Genomic DNA, 11,324 nt, shown 5'->3' on the forward strand with positions numbered 1-11,324 from the left:
CTATTCAATAAGAGATCTCGATCTACAGCAGGCACTCTGTCCTCCCTCATCTCTCCCTGCCTCTGTTTGTGTATCTCCACAGAGAGAAGCTCCATGACATCTCCCATCATGACTGAGCATGGTCTGTCTCCAGGGCCCATCAATGGCTGCTCTTCTTCCTCCATCTCCCAGCCCGATGCAGGCAACAGCAGCAAGCCCTGGAGGAGTAAGTCCCTGAACGTCAAGCACAGCGCCACCTCCTCCATGCTGTCCGTCAAGCAGGACCCTCCCACCAGGCAGCCCGTGGCCCCACCCCTAGAGGTCCCCCCTAAAGTCATTGCCCAGAAGTCCATGCTGGAGAAACTCAAGCTTTTCAACACCAAAGGAACCTCCAAGGCAGCTGGAGTCCTGACTGACAGTCTGACGGGGAAGGAGACGAAAGCGATGGAGGTGCGCCCCACCGGCGTGGATCCCCTGGAAGAGGCGAATGGGAACTCCCGGCCCCCCAGCTCCATGGCGACCAGCCCCAAACTGGCCCTGAAGGGCATTGCCCAGCGCACTTTCAGCCGGGCCCTCACCCCCAGGAAGAGCTCTCTGAAGACTGGGGAGGAGAAAGACAAGGCCAGGCTCAAGGAGAGAGACAAGGCCCAGGAGGAAGGCTCCAAGTTGGGGTCAGTCACAGAGCAGGAGGTACGCAGGGACAACACCAGGCCGGAGGTAGAAGGTTCAGACGCAGCGGAGCCCAAGAGGAATGCCAAGATCACTAGCTTCATCCCAAAAGGGGGCAAGGCTGGCAGTGGCACAAAGGAGAGCTCAGCCTCAGCAACACACAGTGGAATACCAAAGCCAGGTTCCAAGGCAGGGAAGACCTCTTCTGGTCGAGATGGAGAGAGGCCCCGCACTTTGAGGGCCGGTGGGGGTGGTGGTCTCTCGGTGCACAAGGGCCAGCTGGACAGCAGAAGCTCCTGCTCCAGCCTGGCCGCCTCTGAAGGGAGGTCTCACTATCACCACACCAACGGAGTGCCCCCAGTCGTTACCACAGCCAGCAACACCATCAGTGTTCAGCTACCTCATCCTCAGCAGCAATACAACCACCCCAACACTGCTACTGTTGCACCATTCATGTACAGGTACTACGCCCGCTTTGATGTACAGAATTTGAGCTTTCATAGTTTGATAGTAGGAATATACCACAATGTCAAACATTTTATACATACCACATATCAAACCTTTTTACCGATTGTCGAGGATCTGTATAAGCTTAAAGATGATATTAAATGACTAATTGGAGAGGACTGAACTACATATACTCACTGGCAACTGTTTACTTCTGATGGAGCGCAGAGGTAGAGAGAGGCACAGAGAGGTAGACTGAGAGAGGGCTCTGTGACATCTCTCGCTGTCTTTGTTGTTGCTGTCATGTCCTATAGGTCTCAGCCAGATGTGACCGGAGGAGACACGACGATGGAGGCAGCAGGGTCACTGGAGTGTCACAGGGAGACGGCAGCCTACAGCAAATCAGCACACAACTCCCTGTCGGACCTCACAGGTAAGACTGGCTCGCTACGATGTATGAGTACATGTGTCGCTGTACATCACAATGTCCGTTCACTGGTGAAATCTCACAGCTTTCCGAGCATACTAGACATCATTTGTATTTGCTGAGTAGTTATTCAAGAGATTCTCCCCACAATGCACATGCAGATTGAAACGGGGCATTTACATACTGTTCTTCGTGACTTCAATTTCCGTATCGGTTTTTCTGTAGGTATTTTTTTCACTGTTCCGGTAAAAGACTGTAGTTAAGAAGATGAGAGTATTGTGAATGGCAAAAATCGAAATTCAAATCAAAATTCAAATTTGATGCGCTGAATACGACTGTGAAATGCTTACTTTACGAGCCCTTAAACCTCTTAAGGATTCGCCCCTTTTTTCAATTTTCGCCTAAAATGACATACCCAAATCTAACTGCCTGAAGCAAGGATATGCATATTCTTGGTACCATTTGAAAGGAAACACTTGAGGTTTGTGGAAATGTGAAAGGAATGTAGGAGAATAACACACAATAGATCTGGTAGAAGATAATACAAAGAAAAAACCAACTGTTCTTTAGTACCATCATCTTTGAAATGCAAGAGAAAGGCCGTAATGTATTATTCCAGCCCAGCTGCAATTTAGTGTATGTTTTAGACTGAAAATGTTGTACCAAGAATGCCCATATGTGCCTAATTTGTTTATTAATAACTTTTTATGTTCAAAACTGAACTCTCCTCAAACAATAGCATGGTATTATTTCACTGTTTCACCCTATGTCCTGGGAAATGTTCTTGTTACTTACAACCTCATGCTTAATCGCATTAGCCTACGTTAGCTCAACCGTCCCTTGGAAGAGACACCGATCCCGAAGAAGTTTTTAACCAACAATGCAATTTTAAGAGAAAAAAAAAGAAAAAAAAGAAATACTAACAATAACGAGGCTATGTTGCATACAAGGGGTACCAGTTCCGAGTCAATGTGCGGGGGTACAGGTTAGTCGAGGTAATTGAGGTAATAGGTACTTGGTACATGTAGGTAGGGGGTAAAGTGTGTGTGTGTGTGGGGGGGGGTCCTTCCTCTGACACCGTCTAGTATAGAGGCCCTGGATGGCAGGAAGCTTGGCCCTAGTGATAAACTGAGCCGTTCGCACTACCCTCTGTAGTGCCTTACGGTCGGAGGTTGAGCAGTTGCCATACCAGGCGGTGATGCAACTGTAGAACTTTTTGAGTATCTGGGAATCCATGCCAAATCTTTTCAGTCTCCTGAAAGGGAATAGGCAGTGTCGTGCCATTTTCGCGACTGTCTTGGTGTGTTTGGACCATGATAGTTTGTTGGTGATGTGGACACCAATGAACTTGAAACTCTCGATCTGCTCCACTACAGCACCGTCGATGAGAATGGGTGCGTATTCAGCCCTTCTTTTCCTGTAGTCCACGATCAGCTCCTTTGTCTTGATCACGTTGAGGGAGAGGTTGTTGTCCTGGCACCACATGGCCAGGTCTCTGACCTCCTCCCTATAGGCTGTCTCGTTGTTGTCGGTGATCAGGCCTACCACTGTTGCGTCATCGGCAAACTTAATGATGGTGTTGGAGTCGTGCTTGGCCACGCAGTCGTGGGTTAACAAGGAATACAGGAGGGGACTAAGCGCGGACCTCTGAGGGGCCCTCGTGTTGCGGATCAGCGTGGCAGATGTGTTGTTACCTACCCTTACCACCTGGGAGCGGCCCGTCAGGAAGTCCAGGATCTAGTTGCAGAGGGAGAAGTTTAGTCCCAGGGTCCTTAGCTTAGTGATGAGCTTTGAGGGCACTATGGTGTTGAACGCTGAGCTGTAGTCAATGAATAGCATTCTCACATAAGTGTTCCTTTTGTCCAGGTGGGAAAGGGCAGTGTGGAGGGCAATTGTGATTGCATCATCCGTGAATCTTTTGGAGCGGTATGCGTATTGTTGTGGGTCTAGGGTTTCCGAGATGATGGTGTTGATGTGAGCCATGACCAGCTTTTCAAAGCACTTCATGGCTAAAGACATAGTAGTAGTCATTTAGGCAGGTTACCTTCGCTTCCTTGGGCACAGGGACTATGGTGGTCTGCTTGAACCATGTAGGTATTACAGACTAGAGGTTGAAAATGTCAGTGAAGACCAGTGGCGGTCAGTGCCATTTAAGATGAGGGAGGACCATTTCTTTTCATGAGCGTGGCCTTGTTTCTATTACAGCATGTTGGATATCTGTCATTTATATTCCATTCACCCAGCTCAATGTAGCATAGATAGGTTTAGGCTACTACATGATACTTGCATTTTCCTTATACCCATCATGCTACAACCTAGCCTGTGAATGAAAGTTTTACAACGTAGGTGCACACAGGTCGAGAGAAAATGTTGAGGGGACAAACAGTGACACATGGACAGACAGTGACACATTAAATCTGCCTTGCACACTCTTGCCTGCATCTAGCTTATCTAGGGTGTAATCATTAGTCCAGCAGTTACAAACGAGAGTTTCTGTTGGACAAATTCAGGTATTTTTATCTCCGCTTCATTTGTTTCCGTTTAGGAAACGTTTTTCAACAGGATCGGCGGAATGAATTCACCCCTGATCATGCATAAACACAGTTCACTTTCATAGCAGCCACATTGTATTCCTTCTCGCCTCTATGCACTCTCCTCCTTTCACCTTTTCCCTTCATTTGTGGACTTTAATGAACAACACATCAGCTGTATGTGACCAGGCGAAAAAAACTTTCCAAGCCAAACCATGTCATAACCGCTACACACAGACCACATCGTTGTTCCCATATTAGCTAAAGTAACACAGCTAATAGAACAAATGCGTTAGTAAACTCGCTACAATCATGCAGTAACGTTACAGTGTACAGTCAGTAAGCAGTTACGCCGGTGGGCCCTGGTGGCAATAAAAAAGCCAAAAGCTTACCTTGACTTGGAAGAGTTCTAATGTTGTGTTGGATAGTCATAGCCAACTAGCTTACATTGCATCCCTCTGTTTGAGCCGGGTGTTTGAGTACCTAAACTAGCCAGCTGCATTTGTTGTCATAATTACTGTGGGGGTCAATGAAAGGGGGTGAGAACCAAGAGTAACCTAGGTTTTGTATTGAAGTCAATGTACCAAGAGGAGGACGTAAGCTAGCCCCAACAGAGTGTAGTAGCCTCAACAGCACTCTGTTGCAAAGCAGTGTGTTTTAATCAGTTATTTGGTGACATGTGAATATATTTAGTATAGTTCTATCTAAAAAGGATAACTTTTCAATGTTTTACCATTTTTATGAAATTCACTGAGGAGGATGGTCCTCCCCTTCCACATCTGAGGAGCCTTCACTGGTAATCCATCTGGCTCTGCGTCCTTATGAGCGTTGACCTGTTTAAAGGTCATACTCACATCGGCTACGGAGAGCGTGATCACACAGTTGTCCGGAACAGCTGATGCTCTCATGCATCCTTCAGTGTTGCTTGCCGAGCATAAAGGGCATTTAGCCTGTCTGGTAGGCTCACGTCACTGGGCAGCTCGCGGCTGGGTTTCCCTTTGTAGTCCATAATATTTTTCAAGCCCTGCCACATCCGACAAGCGTCAGAGCTGGTGTAGTAGGATTCAATCTTAGTCCTGTATTGATGCTTTGCCTGTTTGATGGTTTGTCTGAGGGCATAGCAGGATTTCTTATAAGAGTCCGGATTAGTGTCCCGCTCCTTGAAAGTGGCAGCTCTAGCGTTAAGCTCGGTGCAGATGTTGCCTGTAATCCATGGCTTCTGGTTGGGGTATATACAGTGGGGAGAACAAGTATTTTATACACTGCCAATTTTGCAGGTTTTCCTACTTACAAAGCATGTAGAGGTCTGTAATTTTTATCATAGGTACACTTCAACTGTGAGAGACGGAATCTAAAACAAAAATCCAGAAAATCACATTGTATGATTTTTAATAAGTATTGCAAGATTGCAAGATATAAGTATTTGATCACCTAGCAACCAGTAAGAATTCCGTCTCTCACAGACCTGTTCGTTTTTCTTTAAGAAGAACTCCTGTTCTCCACTCATTACCTGTATTAACTGCATCTGTTTGAACTCGTTACCTGTATAAAAGACACCTGTCCACACACTCAATCAAACAGACTCCAACCTCTCCACAATGGCCAAGACCAGAGAGCTGTGTAAGGACATCAGGGATAAAATTGTAGACCTGCACAAGGCTGGGATCGGCTACAGGACAATAGGCAAGCAGCTTGGTGAGAAGGCAACAACTGTTGGCGCAATTATTAGAAAATGGAAGAAGTTCAAGATGACGGTCAATCATCCTCGGTCTGGGGCTTCATGCAAGATCTCACCTCGTGGGGCATCAATGATCATGAGGAAGGTGAGGGATCAGCCCAGAACTACACGGCAGGACCTGGTCAATGACCTGAAGAGAGCTGGGGCCACAGTCTCAAAGAAAACCATTAGTAACACACTAGGCCGTCATGGATTAAAATCCTGCAGCGCACGCATGGTCCCCCTGCTCAAGCCAGCGCATGTCCCGTCTGAAGTTTGCCAATGACCATCTGGATGATCCAGAGGAGGAATGGGAGAAGGTCATGTGGTCTGATGAGACAAAAATAGAGCTTTATGGTCTAAACTTCACTCGCCATGTTTGTATGAAGAAGAAGGATGAGTAAAACCCCAAGAACACCATCCCAACCGTGAAACATGGAGGTGGAAACATAATTCTTTGCGGATGCTTTTCTGCAAAGGGGACAGGATGACTGCACCGTATTGAGGGGAGGATGGATGGGGCCATGTATCGCGAGATCTTGGCCAACAACCTCCTTCCCTCAGTAAGAGCATTGAAGATGGGTCGTGGCTGGGTCTTCCAGCATGACAACAACCCGAAGCACACAGCCAGGGCAACTAAGGAGTGGCTCCATAGGAAGCATCTCAAGGTCCTGGAGTGGCCTAGCCAGTCTCCAGACCTGAACCCAATAGAAAATCTTTGGAGGGAGCTGAAAGTCCGTATTGCCCAGTGACAGCCCCAAAACCTGAAGGATCTGGAGAAGGTCTGTATGGAGGAGTGGGCCAAAATCCCTGCTGCAGTGTGTGCAAACCTGGTCAAGAACTACAGGAAACGTATGATCTCTGTAATTGCAAACAAAGGTTTCTGTACCAAATATTAAGTTCTGCATTTCTGATGTATCAAATACTTATGTCATGCAATAAAATGCAAATTAATTACTTAAAAATCACACAATGTGATTTTCTGGATTTTTGTTTTAGATTCCGTCTCTCACAGTTGAAGTGTACCTATGATAAAAATTACAGACCTCTACATGCTTTGTAAGTAGGAAAACCTGCAAAATCGGCAGTGTATCAAATACTTGTTCTCCCCACCGTATGTACGGTCACTGTGGGGAGGACATCATCGATGCACTTATTGATGAAGCCGGTGACTGAGGTGGTGTACTCCTCAATGCCATCGGAGGAATCCCAGAACATGTTTCAGTCTGTGCTAGCAAAACAGCCCTGTAGCTTAGCATCCGCTTCATCTGACCACTTCAGTATAGATCGAGTCACTAGTACTTCCTGCTTTAGTTTTTTCTTGTAAGCAGGAATCAGGATAGAATTATGGTCAGATTTTCCAAATGGAGGGCGAGGGAGAGTTTTGCATGTGTCTCTGTTTGTGGACTAAAGGGGGTCTTGAGTGTTTTGTGACGTCCTGTTAGAAATCAGGTAAAACAGATTTAAGTTTTCCTGCATTAAAGGATTTTCTTGTTTGCTTATGGCCTTCTACAGCTCATTGAGTGCAGTCTTCGTGCCAGCATTGGTTTCTGGTGATAAATAGCTCTCATTAGCATCAAAGGATCCTGTCCATGGAAACCATTTTTTTCAGCCTCGCATTGTTCCCAGGCACAAATGAGGGTCTCTCTTCCCAGCTATACATGTCAGTACTCTATAGCGAGGACTGAATCAAAATGCCACCATGGAGGGCAAAAGCCTCAGTTCCCTGTGGATCCTTTTTAGCCTCTTCGTAATGGATCAGAGATATTGCCTCAAAGTTCACAATGATTTGGCAGGCCCACACAAGGTCTGTCTGAATTCAATTAACAGCACTGTGGAAAAAAAACGTTATTGGAAACTCTTAGTTTCTCAGCCAGGAAGTAAGTGGGTTTATGTTGGTTGGTACTGTTAATTTGGAGAACTGCTCTGCTGCCACACAGGAAACAGAAAAATATTGAGATGGAAAAATAAAGAAAAGTGAAACACTGGATTCGTATTGAGCTTTGTATGAATTGCAAGACTCGTTGAGAGAGTGTGGAGAGAGAGGCTTGTTTTGACCCTGGAGTTGACTGGTGAAGTGATGGAGTTTTGTCCTGAGGCAGCCCCAGCCCGGAATCTGTGTCTCTGTGTCTAACATGGCAGCCAGGGGGGAGAGAAAAGGCCAGGGGCTGACTGAATGGAACAGGAAAAGCTCATCTGCATGTTAAAGGCTGTGGATGTCATGGAGTTGCCAAGGCTCCTCACCACACTGTGTGTGTGTGTGTGTGTGTGTGTGTGTGTGTGTGTGTGTGTGTGTGTGTGTGCGTGTGTGTGTGCACGTTGTGGATGGCTGGAGAGGCATTTCTCCAGACAAACCAGTCGCCACAGGAGGAGTGGGCAACGCTGGAGCAGTTGTGTCAGCGACATCATTCTCTCTCTGTCAATTCGAGGCCGAAGGATTTTCAAGAAAACAAGCACTCACTTACGTTCTGTTCCGATCCGAATCCTAACGTGTCATGGAGAGGATGTGTCAATATCGGACAGGACTTGTGTCAGAGACTTGGAGCACCTAGTAAGGACTACATGGAGAGAGAAGAAATGCTTCCTCACGGAAACAAGGAGGGTGTTGGTAAGAATGGCAGCAGCAATGACTCCTCACCCAGCAGAGCCAGTGGCAGAGAGGTAGGACACAGCAGAGACGGAACCAGGACCAGACTGTCCCTGGGCAGTGTTACCCTGAGGGGCTCCAGCCAGCACAGCCACCCCGCCTGTCACATCCCCATCCCCACCAGACCAACGCCAGACGAAACTAGACAACCAGCCATTGAGCTAAACACCTCTGTGGAGAATCTGGAGAGTCCAGGAAGAGAGGGCGCCGAGAGCTGTGACCCTGTGACCCTGAGGCAGACAGCCAGGACGTCAGAGGTCAGAACCAAGCATGTGACCTGGGAGGAGAACTATGTGTCCAGTCGGAGGCAGAGCCGGCTGTACCAGGTGCACCTGCAGCAGACCTGTGTCTGGGACGGCATCGCTCAACTCAACGAGGAGATCCTCCTCACCATGCTGGAGATATATGAGAAACACGAGAGTAAGTGCTTGTGTATGTGTGCATGTGTGTGCCCCCCCCCCGCTGCCCTCTGCATGTGGTCTTCGGGGATGCTTTCCTTTACTGTCCCAGACCTCTCGGACTTAGATGCGGCTTTTTTCATTCGCAGAGCAAAAGTTTGTTCATGCTCTCAAAGCATTCAGAGCATTCAGAGCATGTTACCGTTACTCTGCCGGCGGAACATTCCGCCAGCCCTCACCGTTATGTTTCTCAGTGAAGCTGACGGGAGAAAAGTTACACAATCCCTCCATCAAAGGGCTGCCTGTAAGGAGTTAGTGGTGTTGTAAAGGGCAGGTTTAGCCCTGTGAATGGGCTCGTTTGTGTTCCCTTCAAGGCCCCCCTGGAAAGCCTTGACTGGTAGTGCTCCTCAGCTCTCCAGCCCACGTTTCCATGTCACGGCAGCGTGTGTGTGTTTGTGTTTGTGTGCGTGTGCGTGTGTGTGATAGGCAAATACATTTCAATCTGCCCAGCAACACCCTCCACTCACCTACTGCTCATGTTTATTTGGAAAAAGGGTGAATGGGTGAATTAGTTGGCCAAGCTTTTCTCCTTCCCAGCAACTGTTTTGACTGATCGTAAGAACTTTATCAACATTTTCTTTCCTCAAAAGCACAGAGAATTCATATGCCGTTTTTTTGTATGTATATTTTTTCTGATTGGCCCTGAAGGAGCTACAGGAAGGTAATGCAACGTTTGGGACCCTCTTGTTGTGAATGGTCTGTTTCAAGTGTTAACGGGTACCTTTGAAGGAAAGATGCACATTTCTGAGGATGTTCTGACGAGCCTGTGCCACGTGTGTGGTTTGACGTAGCAGCTGTTTCAGGTAGGCTGTCTCTAACAGACCCGCCCCCTCCACTCCTAGGTGAAGACCCTGAGGCCAGGCGCTTGCGGACGGTCAAGAACATTGCCGATCTGAGGCAGAACCTGGAAGAGACCATGTCCAGCCTGAGGGGAACACAGATCAGCCACAGGTAGATCACTGACCTTGCTTCAGCACCATCTGTGTGTGTCACTCATTACTCACCCATTTGATGCGAGTGCGAGTGTGTGTCATTTCCGATGCTCTTATGGACTGAGAGGTTTATTTGAGTGGTTTGGCGCCGCACTTCCCAAACATGATTGGATACTTACTTTGCAAAGTGCTCTCCACGGAGCATTTAATGTCGGGGTCTTCACAAGCTCTGTAATGCATCGGCGATCTATTACCGAGGGCAGGAGAACAGCAGGGTGAAACAAAAACATGACATTCATTTTGATTGATGTGGGAAGGAAGCGTTCAAAATGAGGACCATTATGTGCAGCATGTGAACCATTTGGATTCCATCTTGTCTACATGACAGAGTCTGCCTTCGGGGTCTAAAGGCTTTAGCCTGATTGGCAGTTGGACTGGTAGAGCAGATGTTGATCTGGAGGCATCCTCTTTTGTCTCTGCTCTGATGAATCTGATGTGTTGCCCAGTCGCCTCGTCCTGAGCCCAGCCGTGAAATCGGCTCAGAGGGGTTGACTGGACCCCCGTGGTCAGCCAGCACTGGGTTAAAAGCTGCTTTTGTCTCCCGAGTCGATAAAAGGGGAGAACATACATGAAAAGCACTCCTGGTGGGCTGATCTACAATGCCAAACGCATTTCTACACTCTTTAGCATCATATGGGAGGGAAAAGTTCAGTTCAACTCGTAGGATTGTTCAGCCAGGACAAACATTATCATAGTATATGCATTCGAATGGGGTTTTGATGGGGTTTTGATTGACATGCTCTCTGAACGGCATGTAAATGCAGCTTTTCATGTTGAAGTGGCTCATCTCATGTCTCTCTCTCTCTCTCTCTCTCTCTCTCTCTCTCTCTCTCTCTACCTCTTACATTTATTGTTTTGTATATTGAACATATTTTATTTTTGCCATTTTGACCAGTCTGATCTTTAGTCTGTCAGTGAGTGAGAGAGGTAACTCCCCAGCTGGAAAAAACCCCCCCGTCATAGACCAGCATTGGTTGGTCCAGCATAGCTGCTGGTGACTAGCCTCATCTGTGTCTTCGTGGTGACTCATTGTGTTTCCGTGGTGCCTTCGTCGTGTTTCCATGGTGCCTTCGCCGTATTTCCGTGGTGCCTTCGCCGTGTTTCCGTGGTGCCTTTGTCGTGTTTCCGTGGTGCCTTCGCCGTATTTCCGTGGTGCCTTCGCCGTGTTTCCGTGGTGCCTTCGCCGTGTTTTCGTGGTGCCTTTGCCGTGTTTTGCTGGTGACCTGCCTTCACTGTGTTTTTTTTGTTGCTGGTGAGCAACCTTCACTATGTTTTGGACACTTATGCTGGTCACCAGCAAAACCAGCATCAAGTCACATCATGCTGGCTTGCAAAGTGACGTTTAATTCCTACTGGAATCTAGCCAGAGTGGGGATATCCAACAATTTGAACTCTTGTTCACCCATAATATGTTTGCAGAATGTCTGCCAGGGTTAGAAAGTATGATAAATGAGACG

General features: G+C 47.5%; 1 protein-coding gene across 8 annotated transcripts in view; it reads left to right on the forward strand.

Annotated features, from left to right (window-relative positions):
- Window positions 1-11,324, forward strand: part of LOC115109631 (neuron navigator 2-like) — a 110,510-nt gene that overhangs the window by 18,103 nt on the left and 81,083 nt on the right. For 7 of the 8 annotated variants that reach the window (XM_029634805.2, XM_029634807.2, XM_065009850.1 and 4 more), the window contains exons 8-10: window positions 83-1,109; window positions 1,410-1,528; window positions 9,718-9,826. In XM_029634805.2, coding sequence (XP_029490665.2) covers window positions 83-1,109; window positions 1,410-1,528; window positions 9,718-9,826 — 1,255 coding nt within the window. Of the gene's footprint in view, window positions 1-82; window positions 1,110-1,409; window positions 1,529-8,019; window positions 8,838-9,717; window positions 9,827-11,324 lie in introns of those variants that run through there. The other variant, XM_065009853.1, reaches the window with a different exon arrangement.

Source organism: Oncorhynchus nerka, linkage group LG25, assembly GCF_034236695.1.
Source record: "Oncorhynchus nerka isolate Pitt River linkage group LG25, Oner_Uvic_2.0, whole genome shotgun sequence".
Taxonomy (NCBI): domain Eukaryota; kingdom Metazoa; phylum Chordata; class Actinopteri; order Salmoniformes; family Salmonidae; genus Oncorhynchus; species Oncorhynchus nerka.